At 47.6% G+C, this 18,289-nt stretch overlaps 1 protein-coding gene across 3 annotated transcripts in view; it reads right to left on the bottom strand.

Moving 5' to 3' along the window:
- Positions 1-15,731: 15,731 nt before the first annotated feature.
- Positions 15,732-18,289, bottom strand: part of MEIKIN (meiotic kinetochore factor) — an 836,714-nt gene continuing 834,156 nt past the window's right edge. For all 3 annotated transcript variants that reach the window (XM_078650675.1, XM_078650674.1, XM_078650676.1), the window contains one exon: positions 15,732-16,372. In XM_078650675.1, the coding sequence (XP_078506801.1) occupies positions 16,353-16,372 (20 nt within the window). In that variant the 3' untranslated portion in view covers positions 15,732-16,352. The remainder of the gene's footprint in view (positions 16,373-18,289) is intronic.

The raw sequence follows: 18,289 nt of genomic DNA, 5'->3' as shown, positions 1-18,289 counted from the left end.
AAGCAGAATGAAGTCTATTCTTTTACAAAAAACTGTGCCTTTAACCTCGTCCAAAGAGACGTATGATCTGCAAGTTGCAAGGACAGCAGCAGAGATACAATCCCTATTATCAACAAATTGCCCCGTACATTTCGTAGAAATGTTAAGCCAAATCTTAAACATGTCAGATACCAGTGGCATCGAACATGTATTTAAGACCATTTTTTCGGGACTGTTAGCACCCTTTGAAACAGTTCTGGGCATCTTCCCGACTTTTGTGCATTCAGTATTCGGCGGACTGCCTCTTCTTTTGGGACTCGTAGCAGGAATTTTATTTTTGTTCCTTCTGCTCCGATATGGCAAGTCAAGCCCCAGACAAAACTCAGGCTACAATGGAGGAGACAATCGTGGCTATACGATACCGAGAACGGATCACTAAAGTCCTCGGCTTTGCCCGGCTAAGAGATCTGAGTATTACCTGGTTTCTTTCATTTAGACCAATCTGTAAGATTGCATCTTACCTGTGCTTCGATGTCTGCTATGCGGAGAAGAATGCGTGTTGGACGTCTGTCTTACACTACCATCAGCAGTACCTATGGATATCGATACTTTGCTTGGTTCGGTAACGGCTCATGCAACGTGTTGTCCCCAGCGGCTATCTATTCTGATGACGGCATTCGTTGAGGCTTCACCATTACGATTAGGTGGCGGTGAAGTACGAAATGAAAGCAGCACCACACAGGTACAACCTTCTGTGAGCACTGCTGATCCAGACATCGATGATGGCAATGATTTTCACATATGCACTATTGCAGCTTTTTCTAACTTGGTCAAACTTTCACCGACTGTTGTAGACCAATTTTTCTCAAGCCTGTCTGATATGATGTTCTCTCCTAACAATGAGAATAACTTTTAAAATAACGAGCATACAGCGTTCCCTGAACTCTGAATTCGGCCTTCAGTTTTGATAAATAAGACTACTGAAAACAATTGGAACTATTTTTTCCCCTGAAAGCGAAATTATTTTTCCATTTCCAAAATATTTACCTTTTTTCTGGCACACTGTACTCTGCTTAAAGTAGCACTATTCTTAGAGAACAGAACTTCTATTTTGAAACTCTAGAGACAATATTTTGATTCAGCCTCTAGCACATGTAGAATATTGTATAAATATGTGATGAAATGGTCTCGACCTTCTTTTCTGTATTAAGAGCCATTTCATAAATGTAATTTTCGCAATTCATTCAGCCAATATTTATATGCATTATCTGAATGATACCACTGCTTGAAAACCGTACAGTACAAATACTCATTTTTCGTGTATATACCATATACCATTTCAAATGCATCCTATGTATTTTGGGGATGGTTGGAAAACACATGCATCGTTATATGTTTAGTATTGCTTGGTATTTTAGTAATGATTTACATAATACGTGGAGTGGGTGTTGTGAATGTATCTAGGACCCTATCTAAATATTCCAGATTCATGCCCTTATATGTTATAACAAAACATATCCTTATAGAGGCATAAGAATCATATCCATATTTAGTCATAGCAAATGCAGTCCAAATACGGCAAGGCTACTCCCATAGACTCCTAGAAAGTACAACGCGTTCTTTAAACAAACCAAGCCTCCAGCAGCCCGGGAAATCACCCTGCTTTTGTTTTGATTTGAACAAGAACTCCAGGAGTCCAGAAAGAACTGTAAGTTCTTAGTGACGTCTTATGTCCAACCTTACGTCAAACTCTGCACCTTCCAGGTATAAATATACCAACGTTGCCTTAAGCAAACACACGGTGGTTTGGAGCAGAGCGGCTATCTACTTGCCAGAAGCCCAGCTGATGCGAGAGCCGAAGGAAGCCGACCCTCCAATTTGACGCACTGAGAGAGACGCTGTCTTTTCTCCTGCCGAGAAATGCAGCCCCAGTGTTTAAGGTCACCCTTGCGGGTTTCTGGGAAATCAAGTCCTGAGAAAGAGATACAAGACCTCCTTCATTCTATAACCAAGGTACGGAGCTGATTAAATCCTTAAGAGAATTCTTGATTCAGATTCTTGGCAAAACTAACTTAACCTAAAACTGTAGCTCAATTACTCCTTCCCACGTACTAGGATTAGGTAAGGTACACCGGGGTAGGCGTATCTTAGAAGCACCAGTTGAGTACGTTTAGTCAATGATTTTATGTATGTATATATTTTATCCATTTTAAGTATCATATGGCTCAGAAACCATATAAATGCTTTTACAGTATTATTTCATAATACTCCTTTCACTGTACGCACTTTACTTTATAACAAGTATTGTAATTGTGGCAATTCACTTCTCTTGCACGAGAAAGAGGACTGCTCAATAAATAACTTTTATTGAAAACGCCCGTCTCTCTATTTCTCTGCACTCTGGTGAGACTAAGCATGCACGATTGACTGAGTGAAATAGCTGTCTATTGTTTTCACACGACTCTGGAGATATACTCCTTATTCTGGAGGGAGCAAAGTTGTCATGTTAATGCGGTTGTCAGAAGCTAATCCCTTCTTGTCTATTCAGGGAAGTTAACTCATCCCTGCTTACTCGAGAAAGTTTCTAGTGACCTCTTAGCTAGCTGGCATTCATAATTAAGTCTAACATATTCAATAGAGACATAGTCGACCTCAGTCCTACGTCTAAACTATCGTTTATGTTATTCCAATGCGCAGAGCCTATTGGGAATATAGGAACTACACTACAGACCCACAACTGGGAGAGGGCAACACAAAGTGAAAAATGGGAATCATCTCAGTGGGGGCATGGCAGGACTCGGCGGACACCCCTGCAGAGGAGCAGGGGGACCAAGCTGTAGTAAAAAACAGGTCACATGTGAAAACAGGAGAAAACCATTGTCCGCACAGTTAGTGATTGTCACTTAAGCGTTCGGCAGCCTCGTGTGGAGACTTAGGAGGGGAGGATCTGGATTTCTTGTCCAATCTCTTAGCAAAAGCGAGGGCCTCACGCGGATCGGGAAAAACAAGTGTCTTGGAGCCCTGTCGGACCCCTCAGCTTCGCCGGATAGGCCAAAGAGTAGGAAACCTCATGCTTCTGGAGGCTGCACTTGGCCGCAAAAACTCTCTCCTGGCAGCCTGAACAGTCAAGGTGTAATCTGGATACAATGAAAGGGTGTTGCCCTGGTGCATGATGGTACCCTTATCGCGTGCCGCCCAGAGAATGGGATCGCGATCTCGGAAGTTCAGGATCTTCGCCACTATGGGGCGGGGAGGCAGACCAGGACCAGGGCGCGGACCCAGGGAACGATGGACGCGTTCCACCACGAAGAGCTCAGATAGGACTTCCCCAAAGATTTCCTTGATGAGTTGCTCGACAAAGTCTTCCATCTTGGAGATGTTGGTGGACTCGGGAAGGCCCTTGATGCGAAGGTTACTCCGACGGGAGCGAGCCTCCAAATCCTCATTCTTCTCTCGAATTATGTCCAAGATCTTATCCATCTGGAGTAACTTCTGCCCGTCTTGGGTGGCAGCGTCCTCGGCGTCAGATACCCTGGATTCCACATGGAGAAGTCTATTGTCAAGGGAATCTGCCCAAGCCTTCACGGAGTCAAGATGAGCGGATAGTTGGTCAAGCTGGGAAGCACTGACGGTCGACTTGACCTCAAGCATGATAGCCTTGAGGTAGTCATCCCGGTTTGGGGGGGTCCATCATTCCAGCTGAGTCAGCTCCGTCCGGGACCGCACCGTCCTGACGCGAGGATCTCCGGAGTTCGAAGGCAATCTTGGGCTGCTTTGGGTCATCAGATTTCCCCATAGCGATGTGCAATACTGGTGGGCACCCAAGCACCCAGGAAGGAGAGCAAGCCGGTGATATGGGATGTTTCACAAGCAGTCAGCGACCAATATTGCAGAGTCCATAAGGGAGCACAATCCAGGGAGCCGGAGGGAAGCAGCACCAGCAGGCCTTCAGGCGCCTCACCTCCAGCACAGCGCGGACCCGAGCTGGCAGCCAGGGATGGATGAAGGGGGCTGCTAAACAGTCCCGTGCCCAGCTGCCTCCAGCAGGAGCAGAGGGGGACAAGACCGGGCCACGGGGCGGAGCGGGGCACCCCGGGCAGGTATAGCATATGGTGGGCACCAGGGCAGCGTATTCACAACACACCAGGCCGCTCCAATTGGCAAAAAGAGTAGCACACAGTCCCAGGAAGCCCAAGAGTTGTGGGTGGCAGATCGTGGAGGGCATCGTGCACCAGCTGCAAGCAGAAGAGGGCCCCTGGCAGGCTCCGGGCAGTTGCAAAGTGAGGGCCCAGGGGCAGGCCAGTGGGCCGTGAAGCCGAACGTCAGGCACTCGGAAAAGCTGAGGCAGAAGTGGGTGCGGAGGGGCCCCAGCGGGTACTCACCGGGCCCAGTCGACATAGGAAGTCCACACCGCGGGGGAGCCAGTCCTCAGGGGGCCCACCTAAAGGAGATGCCTACGCAGCACAGCAACAAAGCACTGAGGCGCCACCAAGGCCCGTCCCAGGGCAGGCGAGCCTCCGGCAGGTGGGAGCTAAAAGTTAATGCAGGAAGGAGTGGCCAAAATGGACTCCCCGCTGAACCCCCGGAGCGGGCAGGTGGGCCTCAGCAAGGCACAGATGAAAGGACGCCCAGGGCGGTGCGACCTCGGCTGCAGGCAGTCCTCGCAGCGGCGTTCAGCAGGGGTCAGGCAGGGCGCAGCGGCCAGCACTAGCCGAGGGGTAAACACCAGCGGAGAAGGTAAGGGGGGGTACACCACTCCCATAGCCCAGCACAGGCGGCGCCACACCTACGCGAGGCTGGGGAGGATCACACGGCCACAACCAGGCCGCAGCGCCGCCAGCGAGCGGCCCCCAGCCCCACCGGCGAACCCCCCCCCCCCCAGTAATGGCACGACTCACTGTGGAAGGCAGCGTCAGGTCCCAAGCGTCAGCGCCGTCCTGCAGTGGCCTCACAGACAGAAGCAGCTCTGGCGGAGGAGCGGGCAGACACCCAGAGTAGAGGCCCAGAACAGGCCACGAGGAAAGGATCTTGGCAGGGAAGGCACATAGAAGCACCCAAGTTCCACAGGTAGGTGCGCAGTGCTCCCCCGATTCAGGATTCAGCAGTGTGGTGCGGAAAATGCAACGATGCCAGCAGAATTATTGCGGATATAAAAGCTTGGCCGGCAGAGCCCACGCAGTGTGGCCATCTTGCGCCCGGCCAAGCCACGCCCCGTCAGCCGAAAGGTCTAGGTGGCCATACTGGATGACCTCAAGAGCCATGCCGTCAATCGAAGGGAAGGGAGATTGGGATGAAACACCCTTCCCTCGTCCTTGGTCAGTAAGTCTGGGCAGCAGGGCAGCCTCCGATGAGGGACCTCGGACAACTCCTTGTTTGTTCAGATAGAACATTGTTGTTGTGTTGTCTGTCTGAACTTGAATGTGGCTGGACTGAAGAGACGGGTACAGGGACTTGAGCGCCAGATAGATCACCTGTAGCTCCAAGAAGTTGATATGATAGCTTCTTTCTGTCTCGGACCAGAGACCTTGTACCTGAAGCTGGTCGATATGAGCACCCCAGCCGTGCATCGAGGCATCCGTGACCACTGTCTGCGTTGGAGGCGACTGCTGAAACGGAACTCCTTGCAGCAGGTGAGAGCGTTTCATCCACCATCCGATGAAGTCTTTGGCAACTTGATGGCGAGGGACACGATCTTCCCAGTGGCCTGACCTCTGAGACCATTGGTCCTAGAGTGCCTGCAGCAGAGGCTGCATGTGAAGGCGTGCATTAGGCACAATGTAGATGCACAAGGGCATTGATCCCAGTAGTGACAACACTTGTCTGGCTGTTGGACTTTGGGTGTCGAGAAGGGTGCGGCACTTCGGAAGCATTGATGACAACCTCTCCTCCGAAGGAGACACGCTTGCTTCTGCGGAGTCCAGGGAGGCGCCCAGATAGTGTATTCATTGGGTGGGGTTGAGGACCGTCTTTTTGTAGTTGACTTGCAACCCCAAAGAATGCATCAGGTTGAGGCAGTACGAGAGATGGCTCTGAAGCAGAACAGGTGTGGAGCTTTTCAGGAGCTAGTCGTCTAGGTATGGAGAGACGAAGATCTTCCGCCTGTGGAGGAAGGCAGCCACCACCGTCATGCACTTGGAGAATGTCCGCAGGGCAGATTTGAGGCAGAACAGAAGCACTCGATACTGATAGTGGTGGACAAGCTATCTGGAACCTGAGAAATTTGCGATGCTTTACTGAGACAGGTATATGAAAGTAGGCGTCCTGCAGGTCGATTGCACTTTTCCAGGTGAATATTATAGGGCTTCTTAAGTTTTACCAAGACTTTGGAATGTTGCCTTCAGGAGGCCAAAAGCCCGCTCCACTATCCGCCTTGTACTCCCATGGACCTCATTGAAGACTTCTCCTGGGGCAACTGGATTCCACAATGGCGTTGGTAACCATGGCTGGTTGGGGTAGCCTGCGTCTCCTAAATGAAAGATAGACATGAGTACAATGTTCAAGCAACCATTTACTACATAGACACACAAACCACTCACGACAAACATTATTAAAACCCTTAATTACCAACAAGCCAGACCCGCTCTGGAAGTAGTTGAGTCATCAAATGGATTATGATGCAGTTCCATAGAATTTATGAGTCATGGGCAGATTCGAGAAATCTGGGGCAGACATGGGAAATACACAAACACCACCTGCATATTTATTGAGTGGAAGGGCTTCCTGTTCCTATATACCTGCTCATTGGCCAGTGGTGGAACTCGGACCTTCTTCATCGGTCCAAGGTACCAAACAGGAGATTGCCATGCCATCCGGATCTACTGACCAAGTTAGGAGGGAAGGTGAATAGCTTGTGTGAGTGTTGCCTGAAGGACGTCTGGAACAGTAGGTAAAACCTGAGCCACCATGTCCCTAAGGGCATGGGAATAATAGCCAGGGAGACAGCTGGTATTGACCAACTTTAAGAGCAAGGCTTGTGAAGGAGAATATTCTTTTCCCAAAAGTCACAATCGGGTGGAATGGTAGAAAAAGCATTTGGACTGATACTGTTGGTGATAGCATGAACCACCAGGCTATTAGGAGTGGTATGTTGGAAGGCAGGGTCGATAAGCGCCTGGCAATGGAGACCGGTGGTACCGAAAAGGGTATGGTCCAACTGTCAAAACTTTCTGTGTCTCAGTGGGAGCCTGAACAGGCTGCAATACTTTAGTTAGTACATTAGTTTTAATCCTAATGCTTGGCAGTTGTACACCTAGTACTTCAGCTGCCCCTCACGTCACATCAGCAGAAGAAGCACTTTCCTCCATAGCAGGACCTGAAAGGGAGATAAAAGGTCAGCATCAGCATCAGGCAGTTTCAAGCTACTGGAACCCTTTAACTGTTGTCGTCATATTGGGGAAAATATTTGTCCCCCTCCTCATGGTTGTCATTGTTAAAATCTGTGTCAATTCAATTCATTATGTCTTTATTTCGAAGTAAAAGAAAAAAGACAACATACAATACATAAAAAGTATAAAACTGCTGCAAACATGTCCCAAGGTATCTAAAAAAGTTGCGAGCATACTACATACAATTCATATCATAGCAGTTAATTTAAATAAGTGATCAATTTCTTGGTACGGATCAGCCACACCCAACCCAAAAATGTAGCCACACAAATCACAGAAAGCTCGGATCTGATATTACGAAGTTTCTGTAGGGCATCAAGATATCCCCCACAATCCAAACTTCTGCATAAAGGTTTCAGCCATTTGAGTCGAGGGGCACGGTATGCTGGGCAAGCAAAAAACATATGGCCAATACTTTCTACATGATCGGGACACCAAAAACATTTGTTACTTACATTCTTCGCCCACTTAGTAGTGAAAGAATTAGTGGGTAAAGTACCTACACGAAACTGGTGATACAGTTTACGATCCAGGGTTTTACATATCAAGTCCCAATAGGGCTCGAGGAAAGGTGTCAACTTATGTGTTAAGAAAAGCCCCGTTAGATTTGTGTCTGAAGAATGGGTAACCAGGATAGATTTTTTCGAGGCCCAAAATAAATCTTTAAAATCTTGTTTTGAGGGGAAACGGGATTGCCCAGGTTTAATCCACAGCTCAGGAAGGCCCATTGTGTACAATACGTGTTTGACTTCCCTGAGCCAGGGGATTCTATGGGCACCCCACAATGATTTGACCTCATCCAACTCACGGGCGAAGAGGCTAAGCTCTGGAGTCGTCCAAAGGCGACGCCAAAGTGCCACTAATCGAAACTGTGCCATCTCATCTAAGGGTCTGCAACCTAGGTCTAAAAGCAGTGGTTTGGTGGGTGTGGATTGAGGAAGCCCTACCAGGTTCCGTAGAAACCTATTCTGGGCTGTGATCAAAACTGACAAATCCTTGTAGCCCCATATGTCAGCTCCATAGAGGGTTGCTGCATTGACCATGGCTTCGTAAATTTTTAATGCTGGAGTGATACGTTTAGTCAAGGATTTTTTCTGTTCATGCAATAAACAACCCGTGAGGCGAACAAATTTAAGATTTAATACCTCCAACTGGGGTTTCCAACTAAGTTGGTAATCAAGAGTCACACCCAAATATGTCATCACCTTGACCTGTTCAATTAAAACTCCATTCAAACTAACTGAACTTTTGATTGGGGTTCTGTTGCTGAAGACCATAAATTTGGTTTTATCGACATTGATTTGCAAGTCATTTGTCTTACAGAACTCTGCAAATCTGTTCAGGGCTGTCTGTAACCCGCTCCGTGTTTTAGAAAGGAGCAGGGTGTCGTCGGCAAAGATTAACATTGGATACTTTGACCCGCCCAGGGATGGTGCATCAGTCTGTGTTTGGTTAAAATATTTGACTACCTGGTTTATGAAAAGGAGAAACAGGGTGGGAGCCAACACGCAGCCCTGGCGCACCCCTCGTTGCACTGGGAAACTGTTGGTCACCTGACCCTACTTACCCCACCTTACTCGGGCGAAATTATCCTCATGCAATCTCATGACTAATTCCAAGAGTTCGACCGGAAAGCCCATACATCTTAGTGCTTCCCATAGTTTCACCCTTGGAACTAAGTCGAAATCCGACTTGAGGTCTACGAAAGCAGCATAAATAACCCCTCCACCCAAGAAGACCACCTTCCAGTAGAGCATGGTGAGTCGGAACACCTGATCTATAGTGCTAGTGCCCAATCTGAACCCTGCCTGCATAGGGGAAAGTATATTATTCTGTTCTATCCATTCCTGGATTCTTGCAAGGACCATTCTTGATACTATTTTTTGTAATGAATCGATCAAACTTATGGGGCGATAATTATTTGGCAATGATCGATCCCCTTTATTATATATAGGTAGTATCTCAGCCCCTTTCCATGATTGTGGAATTCTTGCCCCTGCTGCAATGGCATTGGCCAAAAGGGTGATGTATGGGACCCATAAATCTAAGTTTAGTTTAAAAAGGTCCGCTGGGATAGCATCTAAACCCGGGGCTTTACCTGACTGGACGGATCCTAGGGCATGCACCGTATCTAAGGAAGAAAAAATGAGTGGGGCCCCGGGGTTTGGGGGTTGTGCCCCCAGTGCAGGCTTGATTACCAGTTCTGGCTCGGCATTCATATCTTTAAATTGGGCTGAGAAAAATTTCACCCAGTCCAGAGCAGAAACATGGTTAACCGGTGTTTGGGAATCAGGATCCCTGCCCCACCTAACAGTCTCCCAAAATTTCACTTGATTAGATGACTTGCACGCCATAAGTAGATCCGTCCAGTAGGAGTCATCCCAATCCCTCTTGGCTGTCCAAAGGACCTGTTTATAGAGCTGCCTAGCTTTCCTGATGTCGTGAGAAATCCTCGATTTAACAGCTGCTATTAGTTTACAGTGGGCTTCCCTGCAGCACTTGTTATACCATCTTTTGTGGGCCTTAACTACCTTATTTTTTGATGGCTTGGTGAGGAGGCTTTTAAGATCCATAAAACACTTCTCATGGAGATTAATAACTAAGGAGGCGGCCCCACCAAGGGGGGATAAAGCGGTCATCTTACCCCTTGTATCTAAAACCAACTCCTCTATTTCACGAGTAAGCTCTGGGTCAGCTATCACCCTAGGCCATTTAACCCGTCTTCTGTTATCACACAATACTATATCGGACGTTAGGCAGGTTGTTGCCAATTGGCCGTCAACCAGTCCGGGAACCCTCAGACCCAAGGACAGGGGGTTGTGGTCACTCTCTGGCCTAAGCACTACCTCCATATCCAATACGTGTGACCAAAATTCTACATTGACCAGTATATAGTCAATGCGACTCGCGCTGGTCCCATTGTCAAAGGTTGGTTTTCCGATTTTATCCGACAGAGTGCGGCCATTCGCTGCCCGAAGCCCCCACTCCAGACAGAATCCCAACCAATATAGGGCTGCCTCCGTACCCCTGACGCCATTGCTTATGGTTAGCGGAGGGTTATTCCAAGCAGTGTCCTCATCAATTCCCACATCTTCAGCCAGACTAAGGATGGGTTCATAAGAGCAGTTCAGGTCACCTGCTACTAAAATAAAATGGTCACCACCGTGCTTCTTCAGAAGGCTGTCTAGATCATTCAGGACTGGTTGCTTCCGGCCACCCTGACAGCCACGGGCGGAGATGTTAATTAAGAGAATGTCCTTGCTGTTATCCTTTCTAAGACTGATACATAGAAGGTCGGCATACTCTACCAAGATTTCCTTAACTCGGAATCCCAGGGTGTTTCTGATCCACACCGTAAGGCCTCCAGAGGCCCTACCCTTAGGGCCCTGAATGGCGGGTTTGTAATAATTCAGATAGCCTGCTCTAAATAAGGGAACAGTTGCCCAGGTTTCCTGAAAAACGACAATGTCATATGTGTCGATAAAATTGACCCAATCGTCGTTATTCAGGCGACCCCTTAGTCCTGCAATATTCCAGGAAGCCACCCTGATAGTTCCCACTAAACTACTAGATAGGATAGTCTCCGGAAAGCCCAGATCGTCCGCCCTGTTCTCAGTAGGAATGATGACATGACCAGGGACTGGGCTAGGACCTTCGGAGAGAGATGGAATACCCATACAAGCTACTGGGGGGGTGGGGGGGGCGTCACCTGAAGGGGATTAGGTTCCGAGATATGCACTGAGGCGTCAATCCCCCCAAGTCAATCAACCTCGTCCAAACAACCGAACATATTGGAAGTAGGAGCCCCTTCCCACCAGGTTTTTTGGCCTTGCCAGCCATCCCGTCGTCCTTTCCGTCTGGTATTTTGGACTGAGACCAGGTCCCCTCTATCTCAACTTTCTGCCGTGGAGGGTAGAAAAATGTGAGGGGTCTGACAACAATTGATAAATTATCTTCTCGTGAGTCCCATGAACAAAGATGCTGAGCTGTGTGGGGATCCGCAAAGGACACTACTATGCAATCACCAGCAATGGACTTACGTGAGGGACCTACCCAAGGTACTCTGCGTACCATTAGTATCCGGCTTCTTAGGTGGTTTGGAATCTGTCTATTTGCGTTAAGCCAGTGAATGACCTTGTTTTTTAACGAACAATGGTTCTCCTGAATTTGTGGGTCCAGGGCAGGCACGCCAGCTAACACGGTAACAAATGGGCTGGCTTGTGGTGGCAAATCAATAAAACCCCCACGAAAATTCGGTCGGCTGGGTTGCTGGGGAAGTATACAAATGGTCGCTGGCTGAGTAGGCTGGTGTGGAACTGCATAAGGCCCCTGTTTGGATGGTGCTATGCTTTGAGGGGGACGGGTGGTTGGGGCTATACTTTGAGGGGGACGGGTGTTTGGGGCTATAGTACTAAGGATTGTGGCAGTGGAGTTACAAGCTTTTGTTCGAGGTTTAGGTATGGGTTTGGGTTTTTGGGGGGGGGGGGGGGCAAGGCCGGAGGTTCTAACACCGGAGCCTGAGAGATACTATCATCACCCTGGGATAACTTAGCTTCCATATTTTTTAGACTAAGACTAGCCAAAGTAACTATAGTCTTGTCCATTTCTAATAAGCTGTTTTCAATACAAGAAAGTCTGAGTTCCAGGGGAGTTAAAAGCTTTTTCAAGGTAACCCAAACGATTTTAAGAAACTCTTTGTCACCCCCCGATCATTCCCTGGCTCGCTCAACCTACCCTCAGTTGACCTCTCGTCAATGTTAGCTAGAGAAGCCCCCATTATTGGATCTAACACAGCACTAGATGAACCAGACCCAATTTCCTCTCCCAGTGAGCAATTATTATCTTTTGGAGCCTCATTATCTACCCCATGTGTCACCAGGGGTCGTCGACTATCAAAAAATTGGGACCTCGCAATTTTGGCCTTTTTACGTACATAGGAAGATCTGGCAAGACATTTCCTTTTGTGGGTGGCATCTTTTTTTTGGACGCTAGCTGCCTGTTTAGACAGCTCAGTTTTACTGGTAAAGCCTATGCCTGACCCGGGAACATATGATGGAATGAGAGGAGGCTCAGGTGAAAATGTGGTTGGGACATGATGGATATCCGCCTGTATTAACAATGGTCGGGGGCCAGATATGCGCTCCGGGGTTAAAGCTGAGGCAATTTTCCCTAAAGATGATTTTTTTGAGGACGCTAGGTTCAGGGAAAGCCTTCGAGCAGCTTCTAATTCCAAGGATACTCTATGTTGCATTTTACTGATTTCTGCATCAATGGCCAAATTTGTCTTGGTGAGGAAATCATCTAGAGTCCCATTGGGCTTATTCACCCCCTTAGCAGTTTTGCTACGACTGCCTCGTGTGCACATAATTGATACAAAGGATAAACAAAATAACGGGAATAAAATATGGCAACAAGGAAACAAGGGGGGTGGGCCAGGCCAGGCCTCTCGGTCCTCGAACGGCCTCAAACGGCCCGCTCTTAGCCCGGTCTTCGCCCGGAGCTGCGTCCCGTGGGCGGGCCAACAGGGAGAGCGGACCGGAAGCTGACACTCGGTCACGCAGGGACTCCTGGGTAATGGAGTCCCTGCTACGCTCGCAGCCCCGCTTCAGCCCTCAGCCCGGTTGCTACACTCCTCAGCTCCCCGCAAGGTCCAGTGTCCAGCCCCACTCACAGCCGGCGATGCGGCACCCGCGGAGCGGGTGCGGCGAAGTCCGTGGGCAGGTCCAGCAAACAGCACAGAATGTCGCTAAAAGCCTCCAGGTAATGGCTCCTGCCGATAGTGTGCAAAGGCGTCCCACAGTGACAGGGGAGACACGAGTTTAAAAAGCCTCCCAGTGGGCGGAGGGCGGGCCAACAGGGAGAGCGGACCGGAAGCTGACACTCGGTCACGCAGGGACTCCTGGGTAATGGAGTCCCTGCTACGCTCGCAGCCCCGCTTCAGCCCTCAGCCCGGTTGCTACACTCCTCAGCTCCCCGCAAGGTCCAGTGTCCAGCCCCACTCACAGCCGGCGATGCGGCACCCGCGGAGCGGGTGCGGCGAAGTCCGTGGGCAGGTCCAGCAAACAGCACAGAATGTCGCTAAAAGCCTCCAGGTAATGGCTCCTGCCGATAGTGTGCAAAGGCGTGTCGAAGAGGTTATGTAAAATCTGTACCCTACCACGTGGTCAGGGTAACGTATAAGAGTCTGAGGAATTAATAGAAGGTTGCACGCTAGCCACCGCCTTCGGTCGTAGTAATGGCAGATTCAGTTTGGGGTTGGATAGAACTACAGGCTGTACATCCTCCTTCACTGCAGATAGCATTGATGCAAACGGATCCGGCACAGTTGGTGGCACAGAAGCCGGCACCGAAGTTGGTCCTGGACCCAATTTGGGATCAAGTAGAACAGATAGTGCAGAGGGAAAACCTGCTGGAGGAAATCTGACTGGAGGTCCTTGTATTCCCTTAGGGCCCGAAGGAGCGGTAGACAAAACATGTAAAGTGCTGAAGATCCACACTGTGGCTTCCCTGAAGACTTCTCCTTGCTGTAACATTGCCAACAGAACTGAAAATCAGGGTGTGTTGGGACCAGCAACCGAATATACTCTGATGGCGATCAAGAGCAAGATCGAGAACCAGGCTGATGCTCTCGTGCACTCTGGAGTTTGAGAGTGGCAGTATGAGGTCATTTTCTGCTTAGATGTTTCTTCTTCGACTTTCACAATACCTCGACCTGGATGAGGACCTGCTGATGAAATGACTTCAAGATCGGGAGAGGGACCTTCCTTTCGACTTGGACCTGTGTGTGGAGTCCTCTGGTCCTTGATGATGTGTTTGGCTTTGCATTCCAAAATAACTTTTGGGTTCACTTGTGCACAGTCACCCCAGGCTTTGGAGTCATGATCCGACCCCAGGCATCAGCAACCAACACTCTCTGCATGGTTTGAGAATCATGCCATTTAGGGGGTGACATTCCCTTTGCTCACTGGATTAATTTGTGATGAAAAAAATCAAAAGGTAACGGAGAGTCTCCGGATCAGCTTCAGAAGGCGTGGAAAGAAAATAAATGACATCAGAGCGCATGGGTGGTGTTAATATACGCCTCTGCACTTCACTTCCAGAGCAGAACCAGATCAACACGTGGCAGAACAGCACTATCTGCTGGCACGCAGAGGTACTCTGATTTTTTTCCCAGATAAAGTCAGATGCCTGGGGAGTATTCACAAGGTGAGGAATCTGCAGTACGAAGTATCCATCAGAAAAGATAATTTATGGAATACATATAAAGGAAAAAAACAACTTGAGATGATTAGGTGCAAAAACAGACCAATGCACATAAGTTGTCAAAGTAATGACATTAGAAATAGGAACTCACTAAAAAAGTGTTAGTTAATGACTGGCACATTAGCCACGGCAAATATCTAGTAGATCATAATATTCAATCTGCAAAGTCCATTTTGAGCCAAACACAAACTCTGACGTTTCGACCTGAAGGTTAATTAGAAATGGAGTCTTCAATAGGACTAAGAGGATGCACCTCCACCTAAATTAGATGACAAGTCAATATAACACAACTTTAAATGCTGAAAGCCGAAATGTAATTTAGCACATTATTCCACAGGAGATTGGGTTAATGAACCCCCAATGTTCACTGCTCACGCTGGAATCCTCACTCAGACTGGAGCCAGCATCACAATAATTACATTAATGTCATCAATGTATTGAAGAAGGTCATAGAAGCTGTAGTGGAAGCACTTCTGCTGAAGACCTGGCACAGAAGCTCCTTCTTGAAGCACAAGGTTTCCAGCCCCTATTGCTTGGATGTGGAGATTATATTCTCAGCAGTACATAGGCAGTGCTGAGGACCTGATATCCACTTACACAGCATTGGAGGACTTCATGAGGAGACCTTGAATCCTCTAAACTATTAGGAAAAACCAACCATATATTTATAAGGCCCCCAATAGGCTTATGACGTAATCAAAAACATCTTTGTAAAGGGCATAAAGGTGCTATAGGTAATACCCTCATCACTAACGTTGGATGGTAAAAAAAAGACAAGGCATGGTGCATCCCACGGTCCTCTGACAAAAAAAGCTGTCTGTACTACAGATACATTTTCATAAGCCTATACTGGTGGCAGGGCATATTTTAAATAATTTAGATCAATTTGCTACTAAATAGTGATCTTAGAAGTGTGGCATGATAGAAGCTTAAGAAAACATGGACACCCTTTCCTCAAGCTTTTGTTAATGTATAACATTATATTAAAAATGTGGTATCCAGAAGAAAGTGAAAAAGACGACTGGCAATGCAGCTTTGCAGCTGACAACTCACAGCACCCTTGCCATTTTCAATCAGAATCTTTTTTATACATTTTACATTTATTCAAGAATCAGTGTTTCAACTATTTTAAACCAATATACTTCTTATTTTTCGTAATGTACATGTTACACTGCTTATTTTAACTTTTTCCAAAATAATTCAATACAGAAAAGAAACTTTACAAATACTTAACTTTTCATTTTCCGAGTAAATCTTTTTCTAAATATAGAAAATATTACAAAAATTCTGCAAGGATGCCAAAAAAAAGTACGTAAGGAAAGAAAATGAAATACATGTTTCAATGTAAAGTCTTCGAAGCTTTAGTGCTAGGTTATGAACCACACTATAATCGGTCAGTGCTGATGCATGAAGTGGTATAAGCACACACCTGAAGACTAAGACATGTATTAAGCTTAAATAGTGCAATTCATTTTTTTTAACAAGGTTCTCTGATATTAACAAACCAAGAAATACCAGTTTACAAAATCATTTGTTTGCTGTTTAAAAGCATAGTGTCGTGATATGTTCTTCAGCATTCAGTACGTAACAAAATGCCACTAAAAACTGTCTTTTGACAAGAATAAGATTTCATGTCGCTATATGTTCAATATTGATTTCACTCCTCACAATTCGTTTTACCACTGGAAACAAGTGATCTGCCATGAAGTTATTTGCAGAACCAACTCAGAGTAGAGTCAGAAAATCTGAAAAAGACAAGAGACACTATAAAAATGTATCACATATCAAAGATATTTGACGTGACATGATACATTCCCCCCTCCTGACCCCAGTTTACACTTTTTCAAATGCTTTTTTAATCCCTTTCTCAGAGGTGCAAAACAGCTGCTACGTCTTTAGGTAGATCAGGAAGAGGTAAGAGGGTAGAGAAGGCTTGCTTCAAGGCTTAGGGCAAGTGAAAATTCTACTCGCACTCATTCTATTCCCATAATTCTGATACTATTTAGATCTTAGTATACCATAATGAACTATGAACCTATTGAATTATTGATGACTTGGCAGTTTCCTTGCAGGGGCAGGCAAATGTGTTTTTAACTGCAAACTGACATGAGTAAATACAGAAAAACAGATCTTTCCCACAAAAAATCAAATAATGTTTGAAAGGAACAAATATTTTTCCCATACTAATTTTGGAAAATTCTGTGCAAAGCAAGCTGCGCCTCAAAACACACCAAGATTATTTTAGCACAAAGTACAAGTTACTTACCTTCGGTAATGATGTATCTGGTAGAGACGATTCTAGCCCCAGATTCCTTAATGTAGAATTATCCCCAGGAGTGACACTGGATCCGGAAACTTTTCGCCAGGCATCCCTGTGCGCCGGGGCCGACGACATCACATGGCTCCGCCCAGGCGTCGCCTGCGTACATGACATCAGCGAGGTCACATAAGTCCACACCCCAGCGCACCTACGCCAGTTTTCTTCGGAGAACTTTTCCGCGCCACAATGCGGAGCCATTAGACAAAACTGTGGGAGTATGGGAACAGTGTGCCAAAGAGCAGAAGAAATTGAAAAAGGATTGGAGACAAAACACCACAAGGAGCAGTGTCAAGAAAGAAAGCGCAGAGCAGAGCACATTCCTGAGAAGCCACTCTGCCAGCATGTAGACAGCCCCCTCCCTTGGAGACAAGGAACATACGCAAAATGTCACAACAACATGAAGCAGGGCCATGACCCCAACCAAGAATAACGATGGGGCACCAGTTCCAAGACAAACAGGGAACAACAACCTCCACGGCAATCCCGGCACAGAGTGCACCAACCCCCCAAAAGGCAAGGCACAACTAGGTGACCCCAACTCAAGAGGGTCGCAGAGGGCCCAGGACCCTTCGTAACAAAGAAGGAGGGATGGGGAGAGGAAAGGCAAGCCTCAATCTGGAACAACCAGAACAAAGTGGCACAGGAGTACCCCTAGATCCATCTTCCAAGGCGCCAACCGAGGAGGAAGGAACAAGAACAAGACAAAACATCCTATCAAAAGAACAAGGAATGCACCCACAGGAGACATAGCCATCCCCGGGACGCGAGTGCAAAAGTCCAAGCGAAAGGTCCTCGCAGAACGGGGAGGAAGGGTGGGCCATGAAGGAATCTGCCTCTAGAATCGTCTCTACCAGATACATCATTACCGAAGGTAAGTAACTCGTACATCTGATAGAGACTACTAGACGCAGATTCCTTAACGTAGAATAGATACCCTAGCCATACCCCCGGGGAAGGAGGGTCTGCGAAAAGATCTCACCTGCCTGGACATAACAAAGGGTCCCACAGGGGACTAGTCTAACAGACAGGCGAAAAGCCTCGTCCCCCCAGGCAAGAGGGAACCCCCACAAGCAGAACACCACCGACCCCAAGGGGGGGCACGGGAAGAAGAGGAAAGAGGGGCTCGTTCACCCTCAACAGAGGAACCAAGGGCAAAGCCAGGGAGGCCGTAGAACCCCACTCCCCTACAAGGCAAAAAACCTCTAACCAATGCCAGGGCAAGGAAGAGGAAAGAACAACCTAGAAGGCCCAAGGAAACGAGGGAAAAGGCGGCGAGTCCACCAGAGTCGGAAGACAACAGACCAGACAGAACGGAGCAGAGAGCAAGAAAGCAGTCGGAAGA

Source organism: Lissotriton helveticus, chromosome 7 (genome assembly GCF_964261635.1).
Source record: "Lissotriton helveticus chromosome 7, aLisHel1.1, whole genome shotgun sequence".
Taxonomy (NCBI): domain Eukaryota; kingdom Metazoa; phylum Chordata; class Amphibia; order Caudata; family Salamandridae; genus Lissotriton; species Lissotriton helveticus.
Note: the sequence above shows the minus strand (reverse complement) of the source record. Positions and strands in the feature narration are given on the sequence as shown.